The sequence below is a fragment of the Osmerus mordax genome, chromosome 9, assembly GCF_038355195.1.
Source record: "Osmerus mordax isolate fOsmMor3 chromosome 9, fOsmMor3.pri, whole genome shotgun sequence".
Taxonomy (NCBI): domain Eukaryota; kingdom Metazoa; phylum Chordata; class Actinopteri; order Osmeriformes; family Osmeridae; genus Osmerus; species Osmerus mordax.
In genome coordinates, this window is record NC_090058.1 from 2,177,152 (window position 1) to 2,191,707 (window position 14,556).

General features: G+C 53.7%; 1 protein-coding gene across 1 annotated transcript in view; it reads right to left on the reverse strand.

Annotated features, from left to right (window-relative positions):
- Window positions 1-235: 235 nt before the first annotated feature.
- tmem260 (transmembrane protein 260) overlaps window positions 236-14,556 on the reverse strand; it is a 25,188-nt gene continuing 10,867 nt past the window's right edge. The window contains 14 exon segments of the mRNA XM_067242567.1: window positions 236-527; window positions 671-755; window positions 1,179-1,232; window positions 3,386-3,562; window positions 4,377-4,507; window positions 4,834-5,005; window positions 5,684-5,767; window positions 5,828-5,916; window positions 6,053-6,161; window positions 6,914-7,000; window positions 8,192-8,232; window positions 8,319-8,498; window positions 8,628-8,741; window positions 8,937-9,114. Coding sequence (XP_067098668.1) covers window positions 273-527; window positions 671-755; window positions 1,179-1,232; window positions 3,386-3,562; window positions 4,377-4,507; window positions 4,834-5,005; window positions 5,684-5,767; window positions 5,828-5,916; window positions 6,053-6,161; window positions 6,914-7,000; window positions 8,192-8,232; window positions 8,319-8,498; window positions 8,628-8,741; window positions 8,937-9,114 — 1,756 coding nt within the window. The 3' untranslated portion in view covers window positions 236-272.

The following is a 14,556-nucleotide window of genomic DNA, read 5'->3' on the forward strand; positions in this document are numbered from 1 at the left end:
GATAAGACTGACTGAGCGAATGAAAGGAAGTGAGTGTTTCTGAGGAGAAATGAACAGGTCGATTCAGATCACACCGGGCTGTAAAAGCAGAGTCCCGTCTCTGTGGGAACCACCAATAGTGTCATGAGTACCAAAAAAGGTCTGGTTGACCCGAAGAACGTTTCCAGTTGTGACAGAATAATCTCCTCCATGTTCAGAGCTCTGTCACCTTGTCTGAAGAGACCTGCCTCCCCCCCTGCCCCTGCCTCTACCCTGGCTGGACCCCCCTGGCCTCACGGGCGGGATGTGGCCCTCAGACGGTCTCTCTCCTGGAGCAGGTGTGTGATGGCAGTGTGGATGGCGGGTGCCTGCAGGTCTGAGGGCTCCTTCTGCAGGTACAGTCTGAAGTGCTGCAGGCTGCAGGTCAGCAGGGCGTCCGGGCTGTGGCCCCGCCCACCAGACCGAAGCAGCCGCTCACAGGCCAGCGCCAGGTTCTTATCCCAGTTAGAGGGATAGTCCTCATAGGCCTCCACTATCTCCTTATACAGCTGTCAATCACACACACACACACACAGATCTTATCAATAACAATTACAAGGACCATTGTTGTTGGTGTTGAGATGAAGGCTTTTGTGTTGCTCCCTGTATGATAAGGTCAGTGATCCTGCTCGGCAGCGTTGCGGACACTCACAGTGTAGGAGAGCTCAAACAGCAGAGCCTGCATCTCCCCCTGCACCCCCTCCGCCACGTCGAACAGGAAGAACGCCGTCTTCATCCTGAAACAAACACACAGACAGCCGGGCTGAGCGCTGGACGAACCAGGAGAACCAGAACATGTGTGTGTGTGGTCTACCACACGATGCTGGTTGTGTGTGGATGGTCTACCACACGAGGCTGGTTGTGTGTGGATGGTCTACCACACAATGCTGGTTGTGTGTGTGGTCTACCACACAAGGCTGGTTGTGTGTGGATGGTCTACCACACGATGCTGGTTGTGTGTGGATGGTCTACCACACGAGGCTGGTTGTGTGTGGATGGTCTACCACACGAGGCTGGTTGTGTGTGGATGGTCTACCACACGAGGCTGGTTGTGTGTGGATGGTCTACCACACGAGGCTGGTTGTGTGTGGATGGTCTACCACACGAGGCTGGTTATCGAGATGCTGCAGATGTGAGTTGAGGTTTTTGATGTACTCTACCTGGCCTGCCACATCTCCTCATTGGCTACTTGCTCCCAGGACCCAGGATGGAAACTGCAAAACAAACCCCTTTATTATTTAGTGTATATATATATATATATATATATTTAGATCAATATTTACATACATGAAAACCGATACATATTTACATTTACACACTTGACGGGCGAGCAACAATGCTAGGTTGCACATTAGACATGGAATGAGCCAAGTCTCCCATCTCCCTCAGTCGGGCTTGCCTTTAAACACTTGACCTCTTCTTCAAAAGAATATTTTAGCGGGGTTTCCGAGCTAATATTTGGCTCGTGGGCATGAACGGCCACGCTTGTAGTGAGGGCAAGGGGAAATAATGTCACAGTATTCAGCTGTGATTATCTGAGTGAATGAGAGGCTGCTGGCAACAGCAACAGAATATGGAGCTTTGACTAATTCCACTTTTGACACACTTATTGACAAAACGCAATGAGAAACTCATTATGTTTCATCTTCAGTCTCATTTCTAACTGCTGAGGGCCCTAATGTCTTGCTCGGGTCTCATTCCGAAGGAGCTGGAATGAATCTGAGAAGTGGAGGAGGAGGAGGAGGAGGAGCAGGAGGAGGAGATAGTGAAGCCCGGGCAGAGAACACAGGCTGGAGAGATGGATGAGAGCAGAGAGAAGAGAGGATGGATGAGAGCAGAGAGGATGGATGAGCGCAGAGAGGATGGATGAGCGCAGAGAGGATGGATGAGAGCAGAGAGGATGGATGAGAGCAGAGAGGATGGATGAGAGCAGAGAGGATGGATGAGCGCAGAGAGGATGGATGAGCGCAGAGAGGATGGATGAGAGCAGAGAGGATGGATGAGAGCAGAGAGGATGGATGAGCGCAGAGAGGATGGATGAGCGCAGAGAGGATGGATGAGCGCAGAGAGGATGGATGAGAGCAGAGAGGATGGATGAGCGCAGAGAGGATGGATGAGAGCAGAGAGGATGGATGAGCGCAGAGAGGATGGATGAGAGCAGAGAGGATGGATGAGAGCAGAGAGGATGGATGAGAGCAGAGAGGATGGATGAGCGCAGAGAGGATGGATGAGAGCAGAGAGGATGGATGAGAGCAGAGAAGATGGATGAGCGCAGACAGGATGGATGAGCGCAGAGAGGATGGATGAGAGCAGAGAGGATGGATGAGCGCAGAGAGGATGGATGAGCGCAGAGAGGATGGATGAGAGCAGAGAGGATGGATGAGCGCAGAGAGGATGGATGAGAGCAGAGAGGATGGATGAGCGCAGAGAGGATGGATGAGCGCAGGGAGGATGGATGAGCGCAGGGAGGATGGATGAGCGCAGAGAGGATGGATGAGCGCAGAGAGGATGGATGAGAGCAGACAGGATGGATGAGAGCAGAGAGGATGGATGAGCGCAGAGAGGATGGATGAGCGCAGAGAGGATGGATGAGCGCAGAGAGGATGGATGAGAGCAGAGAGGATGGATGAGAGCAGAGAGAAGAGAGCAGAGAGGATGGATGAGAGCAGAGAGGATGGATGAGCGCAGAGAGGATGGATGAGAGCAGAGAGGATGGATGAGCGCAGACAGGATGGATGAGAGCAGAGAGGATGGATGAGCGCAGAGAGGATGGATGAGCGCAGAGAGGATGGATGAGCGCAGAGAGGATGGATGAGCGCAGGGTTAGGTCTGTATGTCAGTATAAGAGTAGGATGCCTGGCTGTACAGCTTACTGACTTCAAATGCAGCTGGACTTAATCATGTTTGTCATGTCAGTAACACACAGGGCATCTCCACAAGGAGAAAAGCCCGGAGACAGGAAGCAGAGCTGGAGATTCCTCGACTCCTGTCCAGTTACTGACAAACGTGTGTGTGTAAATATGTACACGTGTATATATGTGTGAGTGAATGTGTGTGTATATAAATGTGTGTGTGTACGTGTATATATCTGTGTTTGTATGAGTATAAATGTGTGTTTGTATGAGTATAAATTTACATTTACATTTTACATTTAGTCATTTAGCAGACGCTCTTATCCAGAGCGACTTACAGTAAGTACAGGGACATTCCCCCGAGGCAAGTAGGGTGAAGTGTCTTGCCCAAGGACACAGCATCAGTTGGCATGACCGGGAATCGAACTGGCCATGTTCGGATTACTAGCCCGCTTCCCTAACCGCTCAGCCACCTGACTCTCCCCTCATAAATGTGTGTGTATAAGTGTGTGTACCTGTTGTGAGGCTCGCTCCAGTTGTAGAGGTTGCGTGTGCGGCGGGCCCAGTGCTCCGGGCGGAGGTGCTGCCGTGAGGGCACCAGGTGGTCACACACACCCAGGGGCCAGCGGGAGAAGCTCCTCTCCCAGCTGCGGTCCCCTTCAGGCAGCCCGATGCAGGCCAGCACAGGCCTCCTGCACACACACAGAACAGACCTGCTGCAGACACACAGAACAGACCTGCTGCAGACACACACAGTACAGACCTGCTGCACACACACACAGAACAGACCTGCTGCACACACACAGAACAGACCTGCTGCAGACACACAGAACAGACCTGCTGCAGACACACAGAACAGACCTGCTGCAGACACACACAGTACAGACCTGCTGCACACACACACAGCACAGACCTGCTGCACACACACAGCACAGACCTCCTGCACACACACACAGGCACACCCGCTGCACCCCCCTGGAGGGACACCTCCCTACGATCTCCCTTCCAACACCCCTCACTCTCACCGCAGGTGACTGCAGGTAACTGTGCACTCTCACACACACACACACCTTTCGGTTAGTTTCCAGCCTGATCTCCAGTGCTCTGCCCTGAGGGTTAATCTCACTGGTCCGAGTTGCCCCTCTGAAAGACACTCACGTTGGCCAAGCAAACACTGCCCCCTGGTGGGCCTGGTGTTTCCAGACGGCTGGTTCCCACAGAGAGCGGACAGCACTCAGGCATGCAGCTCGCCCCGCCCCCCTCCTGCACCTCATCAAGACACTATCTCCCTCTAATAGGTCTCCAGGCTTATCTCCTCCCTGCTGACTCATCACTGTAGCCACACTCACGTCTCGACCTCATCATCTCCCATCCTCCCCATCCTCGGCCAATCACAGCTCACTCCCTTCTCCCCAGTCCCCTCTCTGCAGACCCTGTGTGAACTCTGGAAGTCAGATGCTCTAACCACTAAGCCGTGCCCTTCCCTCCCGGCGCCCGGCGACTCACTGTGTGTTGGAGGAGAGGAACTGCTCCAGGTTGAAGGCCTCGTCATCGGCAAGGTCCCACCAGCGGCCGGGGAATCGAACACCCGTGAGGTGAGGCCCTAACCTGGGAACGTACCAGCTGTACGTCATCATCTGGGGGGAGGGAAAGGCAGAGCTTAGTGGTTAAAGCATTTGACTGCAGATCAAGAGGTTTCCAGGTTCAAATACCCCCCACAATACGTCGCTTTGGATAAAAACATCTGCAATAAAATAAAATAAAAATACAAAAAAGACATGTGGAGACGATACACTCTGAACATCAAACGTTTCTTCTGTACTGTCAAAACAAAATACATGCATTCATAATAAGAGCATAAGAACTTCAATCACAAAGTCCACAGTGTTATCTTGTTTGCGTGCGGTAAGGACAGAGACAGAGAGAGTTGGTCTCAGGGAAGCGTAGCAGAAGGAGCGCTGACCTCCTGGTCCACCAGCCGTACGTCCGGCCGGAGGGCCAGGCAGTAGTGCAGGTAACGCAGGGTGTTCCCCGGCAGGTCTCCCCGGGTCAGGATGATGGAGTCTGGAGGAGCAGAAGCCAGGACCTCCAGACCGAACCTCTCCACCACACTGTTCCTGCTTTGGTCACACTCCCTGGGAAGAACAACACCAGCTCAGCTCTGCCACTTTTTACACGTGCATCGAGGAACTGTTCCCGTGTGCTTAAACGTGTGGACACAGTGTAAGCGCTTGTGACTGTATGATGTGTTTTGTGTGTGTGCACATTCCTAAGTGTGTGTGTGTGCGTGTGTGTGTACAGGCATGCTTCTCAGGTGCACTGAGGCAAGTTGTCAGCTCTCCCCCTCCCTCCCCCTGCCTCCCCCCTGCCCCTCCCCAGCCTGCCTATCTAATGGTGGGGCGTCAGGTGAGAGGGGAGTGACAGCACCCCGGCTGGTCTCTCCCCCTGATCAAAGCAGTGGTGTGATGGCTGTCTGGATCTCCTCACAACTGAGCTGCAGTAATCTGCCTCCTCTCACGGAGAGCATCTCACCGCGAGCCTCAACACCGGGATCTAACTCCTAACCCAGCCTCTCCCCAGCCTCTCCCCAGCCTCTCCCCAGCCTCCACCGTGAGGCCGGGGCAGGAAACACACTGACGTTGAAGAGTTCAGCGCTCGGCCTCGAAGCGCGGAGAAAACATCAAGACAAATTGGGTTGACTCAGGGAAAAACGAACGAAAAGTGGGATTTGGAGAGAGAGAGAGCTTTGTTGCAAGTTTGCTAATACCCGCATCCCACTCGCTGAAGTTGTTGGGGGATTGTTCGAGGCTCACCTGTAGTTGGAGAGCGCCATGCGAGTCAGGAGGCCTGCGGTGAGGATCCAGGCAGCGGCCCCCCAGAGGCCCCTCCCACCCAGCCTCCCGCCCAGCCTCCCGCCCAGCCTCCCGCCCAGCCTCCCGCCCAGCCTCCCGCCCAGCCTCCTTTCCAGGCCTTGCTGGCTCCGGTCCAAGCCGAGGCCTGCCAGCACGCACACCACAGCATCACTCTGCAGCCAGAACCGCTCAACCTGCGGGCAACACCACACACACACACACACAAAATATACACACGCACAAATACAAACACACATTCCCACACAGTCCTTTAGCTCAGCGGGAGAACGCAGTCCCCAGCCTGGGTCCCCGGGGTGGTGCGGGCCTCACCACGCCCAGCAGCAAGGGCCGGCTGATGTCCAGGTTGGCCCTCCAGGAGAAGAAGAGAGAGTAGAGCAGCAGCATGCAGGCCAGCAACCAGGACACCTCACAGCGCCCCCTGCAGGCCAACAGGACGCACCACAGAGGTTAGGTACACACACAGTATATCACACAGCAGTACACACACACAAACACGCTTCCACACGTCGTACACACACAGAACATATGATATTCTAGTACTTACACAAACACATGAACAAGTGTTGCAGTGTTGGGGAGAAAAATCTCACCAGAAGTCGCTACTTGCTCTCTGAAATGTCGCTAGGTTGTCAATAGTGCCTGGAGTGGGTGAGTGTGTGTGTTTGCAGCCAGCTTGATCACAGTGCCACCCAGAGGAGCGGGGTGGACAGTGTCCTGAGGGAAGCCCTGTTCCAAGGCTCCAGAACAAATCGGATGGGGGGCGTTTGGTTTCCAACTCACATGGCTAACATAATGGAGGGGGGGTCACAGAATTCCATTTGGGGAGAGGGAGGGGGGGGCATTGCCCATCAATTGCCCCCCCTTGGAGCCAGCCTGCCCGTTGCTGCCCCCTGGCACTGCTCTCTTATCAGCAGTACCTCACAGCTCAGCCGAGCACAACTGGAACCAGCTACTGAACCACTCAGCCCAGCTCCCTCCAGACACACACATCTACCAGGACACACAGGCATGTTGGGGAGAACAGCAAAACAAACAAGCACACCCTCGCTTCTCGCCGTCTCTTTGACATGAGCGAGAAGGGTTAGGGTTAGGGCTTCGTGGTGTTTTTTTAAGATCAGCGTTGATCGGACCTGATCGGTTGTGTGGTGATGATGTGTGGAGGTGCCTTACTTGTCCCATGAGGAGAGTTGAAGGCCCAAGCCAGACAGAACCAGCACAGGGAGGGACAGGTCTGCTACACAGTGGTTCAGCTGAGCCCTGAAGCACACACACACACACACACACACAAAAAGAAATGTGATAATAACCGTCTCACCAACCTCAAACAAACTCAATGACACACATTACTCAACGGCCTCCCGTCCCCCATCAAACACACTGATGTGACTGAGCCCTTCGCCCCCCCCCCCGCCCTTCAGCAGGCCTGACAGATACCCGTGGCCCCCCCGCCCCCCGGCCCCCCTGGTGGAGAGGCTGTCAGTCTCCCACAGCAGTGAAGGTTCCCTGCCTCTCCCTTAATACACATCTGTATTTGACAGCTTATATATCTGCGACTGTCTATGTGTGCCTGCATCAGTGAGTGTGTGTGTGCGTGTGAGTGTGTGTGTGTGTGTGTAACGCCTGGAGCGTGACGTGCTGTCATGTCCGTCTCTCTCCGTCAGCGTGGAGGTGAGCTCGCCCATCAAGCAGCGGGGAGAAAGGGAGGGGGGGGAGGTGGAGGGAGGGTGGGTGGGTGGGCGGAGGCCGGGCGGAGGGGTGGTGATGGTGGGGGGTCTTAAGACGCACGATCCCCCGTGTCGTCAGCTGGAGAGAAGTATCAGAGCTGGGGTGATGGGAGGGAGGGGGGGGAGAGAGGAGGGGAGAGAGGAGGGGGGGAGGGGAGGAGGGGAGAGGGTAGTGTTGGAAGGAAAACACCATCTCTCCCCAGCTATATTGCAGTGTCTGTCATCACAGCTTGTCACGCTTAGACACCAGAGCAGAGTGATCATTTCAAACTGCTGGAGAAACAGAACACAGAGATTTGGCCCTCTAAGCAGGTTCAGTTCTGCTTTGATGGGGAAGAGGGGAGGAAGAACAAAGGCTGCCAGGGAGAAGAGGGAGAGAAGAGGGGGGCTCTCTCTCTCTCTGTCTCTCTCTCTTTGTCTCTCCCCTCTTTTTCCTCTCCCTCTCTCTCTTTCTTCTCTCCCTCTCCCTCTCTTCTCTCTCTCCGCCATCTCTTTCTCCCACATCTCTCTCTCCTCTCCTTCCCTCTCGGCTTGTCTGTGTTTAACCCTGTGTGCAGATGGAAGCTATTCAGTCCCTTCTGAGGATCCGTCATCCCAAATGTGACCTTGAATGTACGACACCGAGGCAGGACGGCCGACAGTCCCGACAACACAAAACCTCTAAGCCTGAACACGGAGAAGAGGTGCTTGAGCTGAAGTGACTGTTTCAGCGGCAGATACTCACTGCAGCATGGCGGTCAGGTTCACAGACACATCCGTCTTCGCCTGGATACAAGTAGAGAACCAATGAGCACCATGTCCGAATGACGATACAGGTACATCTGTGTGTGTGTGTCTGCGTGTGTGTTTACCAGGCTGAAGGTGCCGTACTCTGCCCTCAGCAGGTGTGTGAGCAGGCCTGGGAGGGCGGTCTGGTCGCCCCAGCTCCAGCGAGCCGTGTTGAGGAGGGAGGAGAGGGGCAGGTACACGTAGGGCAGGAGCCCCACCAGGACGCACAGCCCCAGGGACGCCAGCCCTCCCACAGTCAGCTCCTGCAACAGACACCTGGACCTCAACACTCCTCAATTACATCCATCTGTCCATTTAGTAGGGGGGGGGGGGGAGAGGGGAGGGGGACTGGGGGGGGGTTGCCCCTGTGAGCAGAGTGGGAGCTGGTTTACCTTATGTGAGTAGAGTCGAAGCAGGACCCAGGGGACTATAACCAGGACGTACAGCACCATGGTATGCTGGTTACACAGAGCCAGCCCACAGCACAGCGCCCCCCAATGGGCAAACTGGGAAAGACAGGATGAGAGTTCAAACTTCCCTCATGTCAATACCAGCAAACAATTCACTAAATAAGATTAATATTATGATAAAAAATACATACATACATTAAGAAACAAATATGAATAAGAACAGTCATTCAGTAGTAACGTGGAAATAGTGAAAGACTTTTCGTGGTGGTGCTGGGATGAGTGAGGGGTCACCTTGCTCCTCTGGGGGGCGCTGTCAGCGCCGTGGAAGCAGGCCGTCAGGGAGAACAGGAGGCCCACGAAGAAATTGTTGAGGGAGAAGACCTCGGCCACCATGGACCACTGCCAGCTGAGCCGAGACACTGCAAACACCCCCCCAGCCAGCACTGCTCCTGGGCCTGGGCCTGACAACCTGGGGGAGGGAGATGGAGGGAGATGGAGGCAGGTGGAGGGAGATGGAGGGAGATGGAGGCAGGTGGAGGCAGAGGAGGAGAAAGGTCCTGGGATGAACATCCATCCATAAGAGTATGACTGAGAGATACATTTCTTGTAATAAAAGTGACGCTGCAGTTCATGTCATTCCAACAGTAGAGCTCAAGAGTTCAAGTTCATGGCCATTTTGAAACCAGTACGATACACATTTGAGTTCTTAAGCTGTGTTCACACCAAACGCGGAGAGAATTATTCACGAATCGCTAGGAGCCAACCGTTGAACCATCCAAAATGACTATTATAAACAAATACGAAGTAGTGGGGTGTAGCAGAGGATGCCCACAAACAGATACAATCCCCTTGCCCTCCATTTCCTCTAAAACGTCAGTGACATCTCGACATTGATCAACTTTCGCGACACAGCGTGAGTAAAAAAAAAAAAAAAAAAGAAAAAAAAATAAGAAATACGAAAAGATTTAAAAAGTGTGGAACTTGAGCGAATTTGCGTGTTTGCATTGACTTTACATGTAATCTCGCCACGCGAAAAATTCTCTTTGCGTTGGGTGGGAACACAGCATGAAGTCCTGCTTCTCTTGACCATAAACTATCCAACCCTATAATATGTCCTATATGATTTCCAGCACCTATATGACCCCCAGTCCTGTTAGCTCTCCTCCCCAGCAGACAGACCCTCCAGCATGATGACCCCCAGTCCTGTTAGCTCTCCTCCCCAGCAGACAGACCCTCCAGCATGATGACCTCCAGGGAATATATGCTCACATGCTTACATAATGTGCTGCACAAACACTTTCCCCACCTCTCCTCCCTCTCCTCTCCTCCTTCCCTACCATCCTCTCCTCCCATCCACCTCTCCTTGTTCCCACCTCTCCTCCTACCATCCTCATCTGAGGTAATTGAAGCAAACTTGGGGTAATCTGTCATATGCTAAGACCCACCACTTCCTAGAACGTGAAACAGAGCGAGGCGACAAATGACGAGGAAGAGTAGAAGAAGAGGATGAAGAGTAAAGTAGAACAGAGCGGGGAGTGGAAGGGGGCGAGCGGGAGTGTGTGGATGGAGGATGAATTGAAGGAAAAAGGAGAGAAAAAAAAGTTGAGGAGAAGAGAGAGGGGGGGGGGGGAGGAGGGGGAGAGGAAGAAGAAAAACCAGCCCAGTCCTCAGCATGCTGGCTCGGAAATATGAGTAGGCTCGACAATTAGGGAAGTCAGGCAGTATGGCCCTTTCCACCATTGTGTGCAGTAGCTTAGAGTGCTCATCAGCCTATCAGCTAACTGACAGGCAGAGAGCTGCTCTATTCAGCGCCGCAGATACAAGCTGCGGGCCGAACGGCTGCCAGGTCCCTTATGACCCCACAATCCCCTGCCGGTGACAGCTTCAAGCTCCATAGCAAATTAGGCGCTCTCACATTACAATCGCAGAAGACAGATTCCATTAACGGTATCTGAAATTGAGTAGAGAGCAGGGCCGTTATCAGACCTGACTCATAAGCACCGCCATTAATCACAAGGCATGATACCATTTATACATTTCCAGCTCTCTGCCTGCCGCTGTGATAGTCAGCCACAAAAGACCTGATGAGACTTAGGCTAGGCGAACAATGAAGCTTTCTGAGGAAAGCGCGGTAAATCAGAGGGGAAGAAGAGAGGGAGAAGAGGGAAAGGAAAAAAAAAAAAAATGAACACTTGACTTGGTTGCTGACTATTTCTCCTTTCATTTTTCTCCCCCTCTCCATTCCCTGCTCTCTCTACGCTCGGTGCTCTGTCAGAGGCAGGGATTGGTGTATGGTGGGGGGGGGGGGTTGATGGAGTGATCTAGGAGTTTGGGGGGGGGGGGGTTCAGTCTTAGGAAGAGATAGCCGCCACTTCCTCACTTTACCGCTCCAGGAATTAGCTGTAACTTGAAGGCTGGAAACGCTGAGGGTGGGAGAGGTGGAAGACCCCCCGCACCCTCAGTTCTACCCCCCTGTGGGGCAATTAACCCCCAGCCCACGTGCTCAGCAGGGGGGGCTGACATGGGGGGGAGGCGCGGGGGTGCTGAGGGAGTGTAGTGGGGGTCCACCACAGAATTCGGGATATTAAACCAGGCCCTCTGACTCTCTATCACACACTCACACACTCACACTCACTCCTGTTCTGAGCCCTTTATTCCCTGTGAGGTGCTGACGCGTCCCCCTCTTTGGGACCTGTCACTGTGCAGTAGGCCAGAGTTGTGTGTACAGGGTTAGGGTTAGCACGGTGTGAAATGACCGGCCTGTCTGACCAGACCACCTGGGTTCAGCAGGGCTCAACCCCCCCATCCCCCCCCCCCTCCCCTCTCTCCCTCCTCCTCCCCTCCCTCTCCCTCTCCCCCTCTCTCCCCCCCTCTCCCCTCCCCCCCCTCCCTCTCTCCCCCCTCTCTCTCCCCTCTCTCTCCCCCCCTCTCCCTCTCTCTCCCCCCCCTCCCCCTCCCCCCCTCCCTCTCTCCCCCTCTCTCTCCCCCCTCTCTCTCCCTCTCTCTCTCCCTCTCTCTCCCTCTCTCTCCCTCTCTCTCTCTCCCTTTCTCCATCCCTGTCCGTTTCTTTCTTTCTCTCTCCCTCCCTCTACCCCTCCCTCCCCCAATCCCTCTACCCCTCTCTCTCCCTCCCTTTTCCCTTCCCTCTCCCTCCCCCCCCCCTCTCTCTCGCTCTCCAGGCTCATTCCTTCTGGCGGGCTGCTCTCAGGGACCCCAGATAAAGAGAGGAAGACAGACAGCATTGTGTGTTCTGCTTCCTGTTATCACAGCTCAATGCCGAGCAGGGTTTTCCTGTGCTGTAATGTTGTGGCTCAGTCACAGCAGCAGCCTATGACAGCAGGGGAAAACAAAGTCAACAATGGGAATATTTCATCCTGAACCGATCCTGGAACCCAGGATGTCCCTGTGTCATCGCCAGGGTAACTAACTGCATGACAAAAGAATTCAATAAATACGGCTACAAATGAGAGATGCATGCTGGGGGGAAAAAAATGATGCTGTGTTTCATGGGTTGAGCTATGAAGGGAATATAACAGATTAAATTACATTTCATAAAAGATAACTTTTTTGGTGTAGATTTTGTAAATGAAAATTATATTTCTTCATTTCTCATTAATAAACTCCTACACCCCAACAATAAAAACTGTCCTAAAGTCACAGGGGTAAAAGTAAAACAAACATCATAGGTGAAATCAACACAATCACAAAGTCCAATACCGACCAGGCTATGACAAACAAACACCTTGCCCTCCACAAGGACAGTGTGTGTGACATCCCTGGATGGATCAAAGCAGAACCTGCCTCTCTCAGCCCCTCAGCGGTACAACACAGGCCGCCGGCTGCCAGAACCACTCGCTGGGCAAAATAACACAAAACACCAGCCATCACCAGCTGTCTGAGGCACAAAGGATCAGGCCAGGGAGCCAGTCACACAGCACCCCGGGGAGGAGACCACGCCAGGGCAGCACCATCACAGAGCTGCACCCTCCTCGTCTCCATCACCCCCGTGGTGGGCGGGGGGACCAACGGCTGGAAGGGAATCACACATTCCTGAAGAGAATGGGAGAGGCTGGAGAGGGCAGTAGAGGCTGGAGAGGCAGTAGAGGCTGGAGAGGCAGGAGGAGGCAGTAGAGGCTGGAGAGGCAGTAGAGGCTGGAGAGGCAGTAGAGGCAGGAGAGGCAGGGCTCAGGCCTCCACTTGGCCTCCACTGGAACCCCAGGGCTTAGCCCCGACCAGCATGCCAGGCTGAGCCAGGGCCAGCCAGGCCAGGCTAGGCTACACTGCCCGCGGAGGACAGTCAGATAATATGACTGTGTGAGCGTTTTGCAGTTTTGCTGCTTTGGGAAAACAGACCAACAGCAATCGATTTCAGCCAAGCGCAGAGACGACCACAGCAAATGTGCTTGCTCGCACACAAACACAGTGGTATGAGGCACGAGCTACCCATCTAAATAGAAATACCCCTTTGGGTTGATTGTGTTTAATCTGGGATCAACCTTGACAAATATTACAGTACAATCAAGGCATTGCTCTACTTTAAAGTGATGGTTATTGTGGTGCTTAATTCCCTCCATTCTGGATACGGTCATGTTATATTAGACTCTGGGCAGAGGAACAGTAACAGAAAAAACAGCAGCGGAGAGGAGAGGAAGAGAGGGGAGGAGAGGAAAGGAGAGGAGGAGAGGATAGGAGAAGAGGGAGAGGAGAGAAAGAGAGAGGAGCAAGATGAGGAGAAGAAGAGAGGAGAGGAGAGAGGGAAGCAAGAGGATAGAGAAGAGGAAGGAGAGGAGAAGGAGAGGGAAGGAGAGGAGGAAGAGGGAGTAACTCTGGCCCTGCTGAGACAGTCTCCTCCAGGGAGAGATGCCACTCCAGCGTTGCAAAATTAATCACCACAATCCCGCTCAAACAATGCAGCCACTGACATGACTATTTCTCCCAGAATGCCATCTTAATCTCTGCCAAACACACAAAAATGACAACAACAAAAAAGGGAGAAAAAAAAAAACAATTTACAAAAATATCTTACGTTGATGCAATTCAGAGAATGCCGTTTATTTATTTTTATTCCTGCGATTTCAACACAGTCATTAGTCAGACGGAGCAGATATATAAATGTAGCTGTATAGATTCCATTAACTAATTCCGGCTGAATTGTAATTGCATCCCCCTTCCCGCCTGCTGTCTTATTAAGACTTCCTGTGGTGGGTGAGGGGATGTAATATTGACGTCCAAGGCAGACACAATCTAAGGCCCACGTGGCGAGAGGAATATTAAACTGCTACGCTGTTCCACTGTCTATCTGGCCCTCCCTCCTCCTATCCCCATCCCGTCTCCAGTAATGAGGAAATAACATCTTCATTAAACATCTGTTTAAACTGTATTACAGGATGGGTCCTGAGGGAAGCATTGGTCACGCTGAAGACGGGGGTGGAGGGAGGGAGAGGGGGGAGGTCTGGTGTCCTGAAACCTGAGGCTGAGGACAAGATCTACTGTCAAGCCAACACGTACACACAGACACAGAGACACACAGACACACTTACCGGCCGGCTAACGGCAGGGAGGCCCTAACAGGTGTGCTTCAGGGCAACATGGAGGGACAGGGGGAGGAGGGGGAGGAGAGGTGAGTTGGAGGAGGAAGAAAGGGGGGGGGATAGAGGGGGGGGAAGGAGGGAGGGGGGAGAAGGGGGGGATAGAGGGGGGAAGGGGGGTAGAGGGGGGGGGGAGGAGGGAGGAAGGGGGGGGGATAGGGGGGGAGGAGGAGGAAGGGGGGGATAGAGGGGGGGGGAGGGAGGGAGGGAAGGAAGGGGGGGGATATGAGGGGGGGGAGGAGGGAGGAGGGAGGAAGGGGGGGGGATAGAGGGGGGGGAGGAGGGAGGAGGGAGGAAGGGGGGGATAGAGGGGGGGAAGGAGG